The following is a 16,574-nucleotide window of genomic DNA, read 5'->3' on the forward strand; positions in this document are numbered from 1 at the left end:
GATATAATGCAGAGCCAAACCATTTGAAAGGAGTGTGCAGGTCTCTGTCAGGGTTTCAGCTTTTTGGGTATCAAGATTGTTATCCAGCATCTGGTCCCTCACCCTCTCATTTGGGCTCAACAGTGAATGGTAAAGAGGTGACTGCCTGGCTCATGTCCCCTAGAAGGAAGAGAAGTTGCATTTATAAAAACACACAAGAAGAGATTTTCTCACCTCAAATGCAATCTGCTAGTACAGATTCCAGTAGCCAGACAACCTGAACTAATCTCTGTTATCTCTCTTCTGTTTGCCTATTGTTACTGGAAAATAAAGCTTGACAGACAGTCCTGTGACAGAGAGAAATACGAGTCTTTGGTTTCTGCATAGCCATTGTAAACTGAAATATGTGTGATACCATTTTAACCTGGAAACCACCCTTTGCTGTGCATGCAGAGGCTGAAGCACAATTACCTGGGTGCTTCTTTGCCAAAGCACAGGAACTTGACCTTCCAATAGGTACTGACGAGGTGCCACCAACCTGTAGGTAAATAATCTTTTTTTTTTCTTTTAGCTTACTGTTGGCCTGTACGAGTTCAAAGTCGTGGTTGATGGGGAAAATGCTCATGGAGAGGGATATGTGAATGTAACAGTGAATCCAGGTCAGTGCTGGGATTGGATTTTCCTTGACTTCACCCATCTCTGACAGGCCAAGGCAACTGTACCATGTAGTTAGATTGTTTGGTGATAATTCATTGTGCTGTGAACTTGTAGTGTGTGTGTATATATATGTGTATATATACACACACATATATATGTGTATTAAATAATTTCTTGAGATGGGAAGCTGATGCTAATACACAGCTATTTTTGCTGTACTGCATCAAGCCAACCACTTGATAAAAGAGCTGTAATGCTGATAGGGAAGTGCTCAGCAAACACCTCACCCTGAAAGGCCACTGCTTCTATAAAAACTAGCTGCAGTCTGACAAAAGACTTGTATCAGCAGGAACAAAAGCTGAAGAGAAGCCAGAGTTTTGCAGCTCCTTTGGAGGTTGCTTTCTTCCCTGTCCAGTAAGGAATATCATTCCCAACCATAGGCAGGTTAAGTCAAATCTCATTCCTTATTGTAAGACATGATTTGCAGATGAGCTGGTGGAGATACAGCATCTTGTCCTGACTGCCTCACCTTTTAGGTGCCTGTGTAAAGAGACAGTCACAGGTTTCAATAAAACCCCTTCATTTTGCAGTCTTCAGCAAGACTTCTTGTACAAGCTTTGTGGGCAAAGAAGGGTTCTTGCACTCCCTAAATCAGCAGGAGAGTGTGGCTGGTCTTCTGGGTGCTGTGGCTGATCATTTCCTTATAAGCAGTGACTTTGCAGCTGGCAGCATGCACCAAAATCCTTCAGTTTTCAGAGCAGCAGTCACACTGTGGCAAGAAGCTGTAGGTGCTTGACCCAGTAGAGGAAAACCTATACAGTGCAGCCTTCCCAGAGCTCTGGTGTGCTGGCTGTTCACCTCCACACTGTTGGAACCCCCTTTTGGTAGCATAGATTCCCCAAGCTGGTGTAGAACATGCTGGAAGCACAAATCACTGTTGCTGATAGTTTTGCAGTTCCTTGGCCAGGGCTTTGTGCCTGTATTGTCATGCTAACAGCTGGGTTGTTGTTGCAGAGCCCCGGGTGAATCAGCCTCCAGTTGCCATCGTGTCCCCACCTTTCCAGGAAATCTCCCTGCCGACCGTTTCCACTCTCATCGATGGCAGCAGTGAGTATCTGCAGGTTTGAGTGCAGCATCCAGCAGGGCTGGTTTGTGTTTGGTCCTGGGCTGGCCTTTTGCATAAAGTTTAAGAGAAACAGTGACACTGTCAAACACAATTCAGTGAAAAGAATTAGCCTCTCTGGCCAGGAGAGCAGAACACACACACAACATCACCTCTCCGTGTTCCCTTTTGAAGGGCACTGGCCTGAGCTAATCTCCTAAAAAAGGAAAAGCTCTGGAGGTTGCTGCTTAGAATCAAAAAATAATTACTGTCAGTCAAAATTACTGGGCTCTTGGCTGAACTTCAAACATCTAAGTTACTGACACACCACCTTCAGTGATCTTGACCTGCACTAGAGCTTTTCAGGAGTTCCTTTAAAACAAATTCAGGTTGTCTTAGCCCCAGCTAGCACTGATTTGTTACAGTTTGGATGTGTGAGCACAACACAGACTCTGGGCTTGGACCAAAAATATCTTTGCCTACTAAACCCAGGGCAGAAGTAGGGACTGACCATCTGGAATCTGTGAAGTACCATTTTCCAACTCCTTGTGTGTGTGTTTTCCTCCTTTACTGAAACAGAAAGCACGGATGATGATAAAATTATCAGCTACCACTGGGAAGAGCTGAAGGGTCCCCTGCGGGAGGAGAAGGTTTCCAGTGACACTGCCATCCTGACACTGACCAACCTGGTACCTGGCAATTACACATTCAGGTAGGTCACACCTGGCAGAGTCCATCAGCTCTCATCCCTTAAGAGTGAAATGTATGAACTTCCTCAAGTGTTCATCTGGTTAAAAAACAAACAAAACAAAGCATGGAGAGAACTCAATTTTGTGATGTTCTCTCTCTCCACTCCTACACTTTCATGTAGTTTTGTAGGTTGGCACTTCAGGAGAGATAAGCTGTCCAGCTACTTCTTATTCTTGACTTGTAGCCCTGGTTAAGATGATGGCTGGTCTGTCAGTGCTGCAAAATGTCTCTTGAAATGTCAAATCTAAACACTTTGGGTGAAGGTTTAGGAAGAAATGAAGTCTTCAATTCCAGTTTTTAAATGCAATGTGTTTGTCTCAGATAAGTGAATGAGGCCTAATAGTTTCATGCACAGCCTGGGCAATAGGTGGTAGCTGATTTTACTTTTTTATTTGTCCTCTGTTTTTTCTTTGGTCTGTATTTTGGTGTGATGTCCATCACTGCATCAGCAGATGTATTTAAAGTAAGATAAACTGGAGTATCTCTTACTGAATGCTGCTTTCTTGTTAAACAGTTGGCATGTGCACTAATCAGATGCATGTTCAGATCTAGATTTAGCAAAAAGCTGTTGTGTTTTGTGTTACCAGCCTACCTGAGATGTGCTGTGTCCAGCCCACTTGTGGGTTAGTAATGCACTTCTGTGTTTCACCTTGGAACTGGTTAGATTTCAAGTGAGAGATGGATGTGGCTGTTGAATTCCTTGAACTTTGAGGCTGGTAATTGGACATTTAGGGGAAGTTTGTATTCAGACAAGGCTGTATTCAGCTCTGATCACCATCACTCTTCAGTGCTTTCACTTCTCTTTTCCCTCTTCAGTCTAACAGTCGTGGACTCAGATGGTGCCAGCAACTCCACCACTGCCAACCTGACTGTGAAGAAGGCAGTGGATTATCCCCCAGTGGCCAATGCTGGCCCAAACCAGGTGATCACCCTGCCCCAGAACTCCATCACGCTCTACGGCAACCAGAGCACGGACGACCACAGCATTGTCAGCTACGAGTGGCTGCTCAGCCCCAACAGCAAAGGGAAGGTGATGGAGATGCAGGTCAGTGCAGCTCCCCAGTGTTCTGGATGGCTCACTAGCTGGGTTTTTATCTATAATAACACCACTGTTAGCAAATGTCTTTTAGAATCCTGCAGAGCAAATGTGTGATGATTGAGTGTGTGCTTAAAGCTAAATCTGTGTGAAGCTGCTGTTGGTTTAGTGGCTGAGCTGGTGCCCCAGCCTCATCACTGGCATCATGTTCCTTTCTTGAGCAATGCAGTTTCAAATCATGCTGAAGAAGGGGGATTGAGAGAGGTGGGAACTTTTGAGCTGAATCTTGCAGTCTAAATTTTGCTGATACTGGCCAGACTCTCCTCAGTGCTAAACAGTAAATGTTGGAACTTGTTTCTGTGTCATTTTTCTTATAAACATTATTACTACTGTAAAATTTATAGCATAAGAAAGCCCATGAATCAGGTTCACAATGTGTGGGATTTGCACAGGGCTCCCCAGAGATTTTACTGGAGTTGGGAACTACTGAATCCCAGAAGGTTTGCTTGTATGGCATTACTTTTGTTATGTCCCACAGCAGTGTCCTTGCAGAGTACATAAATTCAGCTGCAAGAGCTTTGCATGCTGAAGTGGCACAGACTCCTGCTCCCCTAGCAGGAGTTGGTAATAACCCCTTAGAATGTGCTGGAGTCTTCTGGTCCATCATCAGGATTGTTTTTATTCCATGAATATCTTTTCTCACAGGGTGTGAGGACACCAGTCTTGCAGCTCTCTGCAATGCAGGAAGGTGATTACACCTACCAGCTCATAGTGACTGATTCTGCTGGGCACCAGTCCACTGCAGAGGTCACTGTGATAGTCCAGCCAGGTAAGCTGCCTTTACCTGCTGCTGCTGCTTCCCTTCCAGGGGTTGAAGGTGAGCAGCAATCTGTCAGCAACCTTGAGATCTTATGGTGATTTTCAAATAAGCTGCTCTGATTGAGGGCCATTCTGGGCTGGTATATTGCTGATAAATGAGCAAAATAAAGCTTGTAGGAATATTGTCTTATTGACCATTCTCGTATTTCACACAATGTAACCTAATTGATATTTTCCTGCAATAAAGGCAGGATTGTATTTCCAAACAGCTGTATCTGTACATGGTGCTGGGTCCTGGGATGGGGACAGGAAAAGTGGAGCAGTACTTGGAGAATGACAGCAAAAATCAGAAGTAGTTTTCAGTCTCATTTTATTGCAGATGTGTGAATGAAATGCTCATTGGAATTCTTCACAGAATTCTATTCGCTTTATCTGAGTACAAGGTAGTGGGCAAGAGATCATGGAGAAATCTTAATGGTGCTGTTTTAAGTTTCACCTTTATGGTGTGTGTATGAGAAATCTGCATTCTTTTCCAGAGAACAACAAACCCCCAAAGGCAGATGCTGGTCCAGATAAAGAATTGACTCTTCCTGTGGACAGCACCACTCTAGATGGCAGTAAGAGCTCAGATGACCAGAAGATAGTCTTCTTTCTTTGGGAAAAAACACGGTGTGTATGCCCTTCCATGTTCTTGTGTATCTAAATCTTTCATTTAAAACAACCCTCACACCTCCCCTGTGTTCAGTCATGATCACATTGGGCCTGACAAGCTTTACCAATGACCTGAATACGACAAGGATTTATGTTTGGTTGGAAAGAAGTGGAGTTTTCTTTGAGCATGAGAAATAGCTTTGCCTTCATCTCTAGGCTTGACTGCCACTCTGAGTGTGGTGTGGCTCAGCAGTGTTTCCATTCACAGCAGTGGAGCTTTGTCTTGGTCTCATGGAGAGTCTGACCCTTGTAATTGAAACAACAGCAGGGCCTCTTAACTCAGTGCTTCTGCAATTTATTTAAATGAGTCTTCCAACTCTAAATTCCTTGAAATGCTTTAGGGAATTCAGGAAAAAGCCTATGAGCAACTTGCAGTAGCTTTTTCTGTTTGCTAATGCAAAGTCTGTGCAAAGCCCTAGAAATAAAGGACTGGTTTTGCTTTGTACCTTTTTTTTTTTTCTACAAAATTGGCTCATTGTGCAGTTCACAAACCAATTTGCTGACAGTACCACTATTTGTAAACACCACCTAAATGCTGTTTTCAGTGTTCCTCTGGTTTAAAATTAACCAAAATGTTAAACTGCCAGAAATTCTGCTTTTTGTTCTGGATCCTGCATTTATTCTACAGATTATCTTGCTGTAACTAGAGAACATAATTTTGCTTTTATCATGGACTCTTATTTCCAGGCTCCTGTTAAGAGCAAGGCTGCCTCCAGTGCTCTCTGCAAAGTTTAAATGGATCAAAACCTCTGAAAAAGGTCAAAAACTAACCAAACCCCTTGTGTCTTGGTTAGGGGTCCAGATGGTGTGAAGCTGGAGAATGCCAACAGCAGCATTGCCACTGTCACAGGCCTCCAGGTTGGGACATACGAGTTCACCCTGACAGTGAAAGATGAGAAGAACCTGCAGAGCCAAAGCTCCGTCAACGTCATCGTCAAAGAAGGTACATCCAGCCACGAGCAAAGCTGCTCAGCCTCAGGTTCTCTCTGAGCAGTTAGCAAAACCTGTGCTCAGAAACACAATAAAAGTAAAGAATGGAGGGAGACAATGTGGAGAGCGCTGTAGTGGCCTTGAGGTTTGCCCTTTTCTGGAAGAACAGTATCTTCAGCTTAGTCCTGCAGTACTTCCCTTCTCTTCCCTAGGGTTAGACAGGGATTTCTGGGGTACACTGGAGATCTATGCAGTAATTTTTGGTTGGGCATTACAAGATCTTTCTCCAAGTGCTTTCTCTCTGTTTATTTAGAGATAAACAAGCCGCCCGTTGCAAAGATTGCTGGTAACGTTGTCATCACCTTGCCCACAAACACAGCAGAGTTGGATGGATCCAAGTCCTCTGATGATAAGGGGATTGTCAGCTACTTGTGGACCCGGGACGAGGGGAGTCCTGCAGCTGGGGTGAGCTTTCTTTTGTAAAGGATCACAAAAATCAGTGCAAGGTAGTGTTGACAGCTCCTGAGGAAATGCAGAGCTCATGGTTGGGCTGTTACTCTGTCATATCCTGAAAAAAGATGATACATGGTGCTACTTTGATAATTTGTTCCCTCATACTTTGTTCTGCCTTCCAGGAGGTCTTAAATAATTCAGACCAGCATCCTGTCCTCCTCCTGTCTAATCTGGTAGAAGGGACCTACACATTTCACCTCAGAGTAACAGATGCCAAAGGAGAGAGTGATGTGGAAAGGACCACAGTGGAGGTCAAACCTGGTGAGTCTGGGTTTTGTACCACATTTACCTGCAGCCATCTGGATACAGTATACTAGAATGAAAATGTGTCATCTAGTCCAGTTTAGAACTGCAAATGTGAAAAGTTTGAGGGGATATGGTTGTGTTTTCCTGTGGTTTTTGAGGGCTGACACTCTCACTGCTTCTGTTACCTGTGAAAGTCATACTTGTATCTCTTCCCACAGTGCCACTGTGTAGTTCTGTGTTCAAATCAGAAACATCCTGGAAAGATAGCTAAAGCCCTGCCTTGTGCCCAGGCTGCTAAACTCTAAAGATCTGTGCTATCTACAATCTCTCTAGATCCTAGGAAGAATAACCTGGTGGAGATAATTCTGGATGTGAACGTGAGCCAGCTGACGGAGCGGCAGAAGGGGATGCTCATCCGGCAGATAGGAGTGCTGCTGGGGGTCCTTGACTCAGACATCACCGTGCAGAAGATCCAGCCATACACTGAGCAAAGGTGGGACTCACCTGGGAGGGTACACAGTGAGGAATTGCTTGAGGGTTTGGAAAATCAAGGCCTTTTGGAAAGCAGATTGGGTCATCGGAACATGTGGAGTTGGTGCTTAACGTTGATATTCCTGCTCTGATCAGAGTTGCCAAGCAGGTCTTGAGTATCTTTCCCTGCTGGAGATGGTGCATTGCCCTTGAAAACTGCTGCTGCTAATGTCTTTTCACCTCAAACCTGTAAAATAAGAACAAATCTGCTTTGTTTTTTGAAAATTGTGGAGACTGTGTGAAGGGATGTTCTGCAGCTGTGGTCTGTAACTGAAGTAATGGGGCTTGGTGCAGGAGTTTGCTGAAACACTTACAGCACACCAGAGTGTGTAACAACCCTCCTCACCTTCATTGGTGGTTCATACAATCCCAGACTGATTTGGGTAGGAAGGGACCTTAAGGATCATCCAGTCCCAACCACCCAGCCACAGGCAGGGACACCTTCCACTAATTCTGCAGTAACTTTATTGCCTACACAACTGCTTTGACTTAGTGTATGAAAAAATGTTGAAAGGTGATGTAATTTCTGTTTGAAGAGATAGAAGAGCTTAGTTTTGATTACTGGTTGGCTTACAGAAAACTGCATTTCTCCTAAACACATGGAAGTTGACTGCTGAGCAGGGTGGTGTTACCTGCCTGGAGAGTGGCAATCTGTTGAAATAAGTGCAATATTGCACTTAGTTTTTATTGAAAGGGGAGTAGTTTAAAGTACCTAAAGCACAGAAGATTTAAGGGACATGCTTTAAGTCCTGCAGCAAGTCAGCAATAAATCTGCTGTTACTTTACACTTCCCTAAGTGCTGTGATGTATAGATTCCTTCATGTCCACGTGGCCTGCTGTAGCAGGAAAATCAGAATTCATTGTCCATGCAAACCTAGGGAGCTGAGAACAGAGGAGCCAGCACTTCTGTTGTAACATTAGCTCTGTGTCTCTGCCAGGAGCAAGCCAGTCACCCCTGAGTAAGGCAAGCAAGGGATTCTTGTCATTAATGCTTCATCTGTTTATATGTTCAAGCAGACTAAAGAGTGGGAAGTGTTATAAAGAGCAGAGATTGTTTCCTGACAGATGGCTTTAAGATCCCATTTTTGCTTTCACTATCAAAGTAACTTGTTCTGTTTAAAAAAGAGCTTTTTCCTCTGACTGCTGGCTTGTTCTTTTTCACATACTCTGAGGGTTTCACTGATATCCCATTGACTCATAAGCTCACTAGTGATAATAAATCCTCATGCATCCTTTTGTGAGTCTAAAGGATCCACAGGGCTCTGCAAGGTGAGCAAGCCATGAGGAACAAGTTCTTCTATCATAAAGTTAATGCAGTAAAAGCTGAAGAATACAGAATCCTTCACACCTGGGTTGTTTTTGGGCTATAATACTTGGTGCATTCAAACTCAACTCTGCAAAAGACTGTAAACTTCCACTGTCTGGTGCTCTGTGCTGAGTAGGTAGATGGACCCTCAAGTTCCAGGTGTAGTAAAGTCCAACAAGGAGGAAGGGAGGAGAATATGAAAACAGCAGGACCTTAACATTTGGGGATTTAATGCTTAGTATGAACATGCAAAGATCTGCTTAATGTGCAAATTCAAGAACAGTCCAACTCTAGCTTGGAAAATGTGAATGGATCAGAGATGCTGAAGGGTTTCCTACTGTAGGACCAGGTCTGCCATTACTGCTTTCAAACAGAGCCAGAAGTCTGGTCTTGAGATAAATTTGGGATTCTGAGTAAGTCCCTCTAATGACAGACTGGAGAGTGTGAAGCAGCAGATAATAATTCTTGCCTTTCTTCCAGCACGAAGATGGTGTTCTTTGTGCAGAACCAGCCTCCCCATCAGATATTCAAAGGACGAGAGGTGGCCTGGACGCTGAAGAACGAGCTGCGGAAACAACAGTCAGACTTCCTCATCTTCCGGGCACTGGAGATTAACACAGTCAGTAAGTGAGAGTCTTGGGACAGACTGAACATCTTTTACCTTCTTTTCAGCTGACAGAATAAGGCTGCTAAAAACACCCACGTGCCCACACACTTACACTCACTGCAGGAGCTTTCATGTTAATAAATGGGAAACAGAAAATTAAGTCTATTAGACTATTTGCTGATCACTTATTTACCAATTAATTCCGTCTATTCACTATTCAACTTCTTACAAATAATTGCTTACAGTGTTGCTGTGAAGATAAGAGTCCACAAAATGAAGAGGAGATTGATATTTATGAAACTAAAATACAGTGTTAATGGACTCAGCCACTGAAAGTAGTGTCATCCTGAAAATAGTAAACTGCACATCTTGGTGGCTGTGAATCCACTTGTTTCCTGTGCAGCACAAACATCAGTCTGCAGGAAATGTTCCCCTTCTATCATTATTTTACATCTTTACATTAGCACTCTTTTATGAGATCCATCCTGTGAGGATCATTTGCTGATCAGTTAGAGAATTGAAACTAGAATTGTGTGAAGTAATTATTTTCATTACTTCCTGATCTTACCATATTGTGGCCTTCAGATGCAATTTTTCAGTTCTGTTTGGTCTCTCCAAAGGATCTGTTTGTTTCTTGTCTGTCTCACAGGCAGGGTTTGAATTGGAAAATCAAAACTTTGTTTGAAAACATTTCTTTGACAAATACACAAATTGCATAACATGTATATAAAAATGAGGATTTATTAGGCAAAATGTGTGTTGCTGGTGAAGTGGGATGTTTCAGTTTGGCATGAGGCCCAGGTGCTTACGTTTGCACTTCTCACCTCTTGTGATTAGGCTGAGCTATGAATGAGCTGCAGAGGGGCCACATTCAGCTCAGAGCCTGCAGCAGGGGTTGGCTGTATTGAACTATTTTGTCCCAATTTTGCCTGACCTGTGAGTCATTTAGTTCACCTTGCTGGTTTTGGCCCCCAGCCTGTCAGCTGAACTGCTCCGAGCACGGGCGCTGTGACTCCTTCACCAAGCGCTGTGTGTGTGACCCGTTCTGGATGGAGAATTTCCTCAGGGTGCAGATGGGGGACGGCGAAAGCAACTGTGGTATGTAAACTGTGACCCCCCAGGGTGGGCACCTTGGCAGAGAACCCCCCCAGGGTGGGCACAGTGCCAGGCACCTCCTGTCTCCCAGTTGCTCTGATGAGATGGTGACACCAGGACACAGTCCCTTGTCTCACCTGGGCTGATGTTTGATAGGGGAGTGAGTCCCCTTCAGACCCTCCCAGTGAACACTCACTAAGAGTTGAGTCCATTCTGGGTGTATAAATCACAGCTGTCTTCTGTCACATCTGTACAGAGGCTTTTCTGCCACAGGAAAGCAAATTTTATAAACCAGCACATGGTGATAACTGCCCAGTGAGTCCATGCACTGGATCTTTAGCTGTCCAAGGGGATCTGGTGGTGCTGCAGTGGGGAATGCCAGCCTCTAATTCTTGGCCTTGGCTTTTCTTTCCCAAGAATAGTCCCCTAAAACATGCACTGTCAATTGTATGAGGTGCCAAAATGTGTTTATCTCTGGGGTTTTGCTTGCAGAGTGGAGTGTGCTGTATGTGATCATTGCATCTTTTGTCATCGTGGTTGCCTTTGGAATCTTGTCGTGGATGGTGATCTGCTGCTGCAAGAGGTGGGGCTGAGACCAAACCCCTGCTGAATCCAGGTTTCACAGCCAAGTGTCTGCTGTAGGAAGTTAAAGATTCAAACCCATTGTCCCAGCAGGTCATCTGCTGAACCTTGGGATGTTGGGTTTTCTCACTTAAATATTTCACGTTAAATGTTGAAGTCCCACAACTCTGTGTTATGTTAAGAGGCAAAATTTGGATTAACCTGTAAATGTGCAACTTAGCAACATTTTAATGTTTCACTTTGTAATATGAACATTATCCTAAATAGGAAGCGCTTTAACTTTGAAAATCAGAGATGTTTTTCTTCTGGCTCTTTTGGAAATGGATTCTCTCTTAATTCCTTTTCCTCCCCTTTAGACGGAAAGGAAAATCCAAAAGAAAAAGCAAATACAAGATTTTGGATGCAACGGATCAAGAAAGCCTGGAATTAAAACCAAATCCCAAAGCAGGTAAAATATGAGAGAGAAGAGCTCAGCACTTCCAGAATGCTGACTGAGGACTCTTCCTCAGCAGACTCAAAATCACAGTGAAACAAATATGTAGGGTCTGACAGAGGGGTCTCAGAAGATTTGAGAGCTTGTCTCAGATCTGAATATGGGATATTTAGTAAAGTCATCTAACTTTTAGGTTTGGAAATTAGGACTGAAACTGTCCTGATCCTGATGTCTCCACTTGGTACCTCAGAAGTAGGAAGTGGATGCACTGAAGCTGTGCAGAACAGCCTGACTCAGGAAGCCCAAAACTAGGACTTGACTATAACTTCTCTAGTTTTCCCCTGAGTTCTGGCTCCCTTTTTGCCAGTATGCAGTTCTTTGGTCATTCTCTACAGCAAACCAGGAATTCAGTGGCACTAAACATTACACTAAACTGATCAACACCTGAAAACAGTCTGAAAATATTTGCCTATTGCAGAGATTGAGGTTTTTTTCTGCTCTGCTACTTGCCCACCACAAACAACTGATTCATCAGCTTATTTATTCTTGCTCTTGTGCACATCAGGCTGTGAAAATTTCACATTTTAGCTCATCTTCTAGTTTTCCAGTAAGCAGGTGCATTTCAGAGGGAGATCCATGAATTCCTCAGTGCTCCATGTGGCATGTTGGCCCATTCCAGAAAAGCAGGATTTGTCTTCAGTGTTCTCAGCCAGCACTCTCCTGTCTGCATTGCTGTCCTGAGAATGCTTGTCAGGTGCTTTGCAAGAATCAGGGAGTTATTTCAGGCTGGAGTGTTTTTATCTGATACATGAACCAAGCCATGGTCACCTGCTGACTGCCCAGGAAAAGAGGGAAGTGTTGGAAAGGATGTGCCAAGTACAACCCTGCTGAATGCCAGGGAGCTCTGCAGCTGCTGAGTGTGGGTTTCATTATCAAAATGTGTCCTGGTTTTGTTTAGAGAAGGGGATGTGTTAGCTGTGCATGGAAAAGAGTCCCTGATCCTTGTTTGCTGGTGGAAAACAACCGTTCATCCCAGCATTATCCCATTTAATGGTGTTCCAGCAAAGTGAGCAGTGCCCAAGAGCAGCATGGAGGGCATTGCTCTGACAGACTCATCAGCTGTTCCTCTGAGGACCAGGCTGTCCCAACTGCTCAAACACTGATACCCTTGCAGGAAACCCGGGTGTGTTTCCCTCCCTCAGCACCCAACTCTGCTTTAATCTGACCATCTGTCACCTCGGAGCTACTGTGCAATAAATGTACTAAATGTGCCTCACCATTTGCTCTCTGGTAACTAAACTCATCTTGCTGCTTCTGAGGCTGGCTGCTGACTGAAGTCTTTTTCTCTGCTAGATATGTCCAGGGAGCTTTCTGCTAACAGAGAAAATGTTGCATTTCTCCATTAAGGAAAAGCTAAATTTAAATATTTCCTCTGCTGACAATATCATTAAATGTCTCTCTCCTGTCCTTGTGCATTAATCTAAATTCACCCTGCTAATTTATCTCTTTTCCTTTGCAGGCAGCAGTAGCAGAGAGGAGAGTAGGGAGAGGTAGTGAGATGGCAGAGATCTTCCCTCACACACCTGCATATTCTCTTACTCCAGCCGTGAGCCCTCCGAGCATTTTCTAGGCAATGCCCCAAGCAAGGTCAGGGAGACACAGCTCCCACGTGTGCTCACAGCCCCTTCTGGTCACATCATTGCCTTCCTGTGCTTTGTGCTGTCTTGGAGTGCTGTTGTGACCTCTAACATGCCTGAGTGTCTGAGACAGGATCACTTTGGCTTCAGCATCAGAGGGAATAAGAGACACACAGAGCAAAGTCAGATTCTGCTGCCTCTTAGATGTGATTGGAAAAGGAGACAGAGGGGATGGAGCAAGGTGAGGTGGTTCACTGGTGTTAAAAGCATTTCTAACCTGGGAATGTTTCTCCTTCAAGGTGGCAGACAGAAAGCTCAAGTCCTCAACACGAGCCTGATGCACTCAGAGTCCGAGCTGGACAGTGATGAAGCCATCTTCACATGGCCTGACCGGGAAAAAGGGAAACTGCTCCGCAGCCAGAACGGCTCCCTGCGCAATGGACAGCTGACACTCAAACCCAAGAGCCAGAGGGAGGAAATCCTATAGCTCCCCTTGGGCAGCCTTGGCTGGAGCTCGCAGGGAAGGCCTGTCCTGTCCCTGTCCTACCAGGGCCTTCAGAGGCCACTTTGACTAGGACAACGCTGCTAACTTGTTTCACAGAAATTAACTTCGGTTTTGTGGGTTTCTTTGCATTCAGTTAAAACTGGTTGTACTTGAATTTGAACTTCAAGGGAAATCAAAGGGAGGAGAAGGCAACTGTGAACCCCAGGAGAAGAGTCAGAAAAGGACAGAGCTGGCATCTGGAGAGAGTAGGACAGAACCACTTGGAGCAACTGTGAATGTGCAGGACCCTCCTAAGCCACTCAGATGGCAGCGGAGGGAGCACCTGTGGACTTGCAGCTCACTTGCCTTGAGGCTCCTTGGGGAAGGAAGGTCAAGTCCTTGAGCTGTGCTCTGAACTCCCTTCAGGCTCCCATAGCCTACCACAAGCTACTTGTGCTGTCCAACAATTTTCTTCTCCTTTACTCCCACCTTCCCTAATGGTTTAAGCACTATTTTAATGTAGACTTGTCCTTTCACATGCACTTGGCTGCTGTTGGAGTGTAGAGGAGGGGGAATGTAAACACACTGGTCACACTCTGGCAGTTTGCAGGTAGGAGAGGGGTTTGTGGCTGTTCTAAATCGCTGTCAGGCCGCTCTCATGGGGAATGTTGGGGACTTGGTGCCTGTTCGTGTGTGAAAAGCTGACCTGTGGTTACTGCCCAGGCTGGGAGACCCCTCCTGCAGCAAAGTCCTGCTGGGTACCAGAGGTGGGGACACACACACCCACCTTTGGTACCTGTGTCCAACATCTGGCTTCATTCCAAGCTGTGACATGTTGTGTGGCCCCAGCACCTTCTGTTGGTCACCAGGCCGTCCGTGAGGCTGGATGTTAACCATATCTCAGTTATGGAACACTATGTACTGTGGTTTTTTGGTTTGGGGTTTTTTTTTTTTTCCCCTTAAAATTTGCACATCCCTGGTGATGGGATTGGTCTCTGCAGTCCCCAGCTGGCTGCTCCCTCAGCCTGGCAGCTCACTTGTGGCTGCAGAGCTGTGGTGGAAAAGGGAACTCTGGGTACCCAAGGGCAGTGGGCAGTGCCAGCAGCACGTGGCACAGCGTGTCACTGTGTCCCTGCTGCCTGACCCCAAGGGCAGGTGGGGTGGGGGGGGTCCTTTTCCATTCCCACTCCCTTATCTCACTGTGCTGCTGTCATGAGTTGCACCCATGCAGAACTCAGCCTCGTGCTGGCATGAAGGATACCACTGCTTCTCTGGGGATGGGTGGGCATTCATTGCCTTTCTTTGTGTTTAATTTAAAAACTGGAAACTGGTTTCATTGGCTTTTTTTTTTTTCCTTCTTATTGAACTATGAAAGCCAAAAGGCTTTAAGTTCCTCAGTTGTATTTATATTGCTGCACTACTGATTTGTGTTGAGCTAGATGAGGATTAAACACTATTGAACGTGAGGGGATGTTCCCTCACTGAATGTAGTCATGGCTGCTGCTGAGTTTATTTTTTGGGCAATCAGCTGTTCCTCAGGCCCAGCCCTGGAGCCTGCAGCTCTTCCAGTGCCGAGACCACGGCATTTGCTGGCGTCACAGCACAGGCCACCCTCTGCCTGGGCTGTCTGGCACACAGCTGGGGCTTGGCTCAGGCTTCCCCTTCCTGGAGGCTCCTGCACCCGCTCTCCCCAGGGCTCCTTCCCTCAAAACCCGCCCAGGACCACACACGGGGAGGGCTGACCCCGGGATGCTCCTCAGAGGGCACAGCCCAGCTCTGAATGTCCCATGGCCTCACACTTAACTCTTGGGTGACACCCACCCTCTGCATGTCCCTTCATTTAGGTGTAAATGAACAAACTGTGGGAATAGAAGGGTTTGGAGCTGCAGGGATTGAGCAGGTGTGGTCCTGAGGCTGCACCTGGGAGCACTTTGTGCTGGGAGTGGGGAGATGTTGGGCTCTACCTGGTTCTGGTCCTTAGGGCTTGTGCTTTTTGAGCCCCTCTGCCCATCCCAGGGAGGGCCCCCAGCAGCAGATGGGGGCTCAGCCACTGAGCATTGGTTTGTGCAGGGGTCAGTGCCCTTCCAGCAGACACAGGGTGGGCTTTCAGTGAGCCTGGCTGCTTGGTACAGGAGAGGGAATTACAATCCATGCAGCTGTTACCTCCAACACCTTTGTTCAGCTGCAGCAACATCTTTGTTCCCTTCACCCCTGTGGGGTCACTGCCCTTCAGGTGACGGTGCTGTACCCAAGGTTGGGCTCTGGGGAGGGCTTTGGCCTTCCCTCCATGCCCAATGACTTGTAGTCACTTGCCATCTCTGAGTGCAGGTTTGTGACAGCACAGCACAAGCTCACAGATTCCTAGCTCCCATTAGTATTCCCTGGCTGTGCAGCCTCTTCCCCCTCCACATGTTAACCCTGAGTGCCACCAAGCCTTCAGAAATGGGCACAGGCAGCTCTGCACCCCAGCTTTGGGGGGCACAAGGACGTGTGGGGCTGACAGAGGTGAAGACACTCCCAAGGATGAAGGTGGGAACTTCTGGCCCGAGATAGGAGCAGGGTGGGCTGTCTGTGTAGTGGCCCAGGAGCACAGCTCTCCCCAGGTGTGTGCACAGAGCCTCCCTGGGGTTTTGGAATCCCTTTCCCTGCTCTCCTCCTCCTGCAGCGTCACTAATTCTGCTGCCGGTTTGTTACCCGAGCACCGTGAGCGTGACCTTGCTCAGGAAGGTTTCTGCATTGCTATGCTTTATGATTTCACAATTAGACACTGGCTACAAGTTGCCCACTTGTGGAAGTTAAAGGCTGAGACATCTGTCAGATGAACCAGCACCTTCACTCAGTTTTGTTTCCTTTAACATATTCAAGTGCTGGTGAAGATGTTTGAGGCAAATTCTGGTTTTGAAATAGTTTGCTCTTAAATCTTTTCCATATCCTGCTGTGTAGCTAGGAGTGCCCAACCTGTCTGCACTTTGGTTAATGATGTTTGGTGATTCCAGTGTTACTTGAGTCAAGACTAAAAGTCTGGTTTTTTAAGCAAAATGTTTCTTGCAAATGAAAAGATGTCTTGCTTCTTTCTCCAGTTTCAGCTGTGGGACAGTTCTCACCAAAGACTTGATTTCACAGGAAAGCAAAATAGCAGCTGCCCCACACCTGAAT

The 16,574-nt window shown here is 45.9% G+C and overlaps 1 protein-coding gene across 1 annotated transcript in view; it reads left to right on the plus strand.

The window, feature by feature from the left end:
* KIAA0319L (KIAA0319 like) overlaps positions 1-14,908 on the plus strand; it is a 29,651-nt gene extending 14,743 nt beyond the window's left edge. The window contains exons 7-21 of the mRNA XM_033080666.1: positions 551-638; positions 1,651-1,743; positions 2,318-2,450; positions 3,305-3,533; positions 4,230-4,353; positions 4,880-5,012; positions 5,849-5,997; positions 6,298-6,449; positions 6,620-6,758; positions 7,077-7,236; positions 9,061-9,203; positions 10,163-10,285; positions 10,775-10,865; positions 11,221-11,312; positions 13,234-14,908. Of these exons, the coding sequence (XP_032936557.1) occupies positions 551-638; positions 1,651-1,743; positions 2,318-2,450; positions 3,305-3,533; positions 4,230-4,353; positions 4,880-5,012; positions 5,849-5,997; positions 6,298-6,449; positions 6,620-6,758; positions 7,077-7,236; positions 9,061-9,203; positions 10,163-10,285; positions 10,775-10,865; positions 11,221-11,312; positions 13,234-13,421 (2,037 nt within the window). The 3' untranslated portion in view covers positions 13,422-14,908. The remainder of the gene's footprint in view (positions 1-550; positions 639-1,650; positions 1,744-2,317; positions 2,451-3,304; positions 3,534-4,229; positions 4,354-4,879; positions 5,013-5,848; positions 5,998-6,297; positions 6,450-6,619; positions 6,759-7,076; positions 7,237-9,060; positions 9,204-10,162; positions 10,286-10,774; positions 10,866-11,220; positions 11,313-13,233) is intronic.
* The last annotated feature ends 1,666 nt before the right edge of the window (positions 14,909-16,574 follow it).

This window comes from Catharus ustulatus, chromosome 26 (assembly GCF_009819885.2).
Source record: "Catharus ustulatus isolate bCatUst1 chromosome 26, bCatUst1.pri.v2, whole genome shotgun sequence".
NCBI classification, from domain to species: Eukaryota; Metazoa; Chordata; class Aves; order Passeriformes; family Turdidae; genus Catharus; species Catharus ustulatus.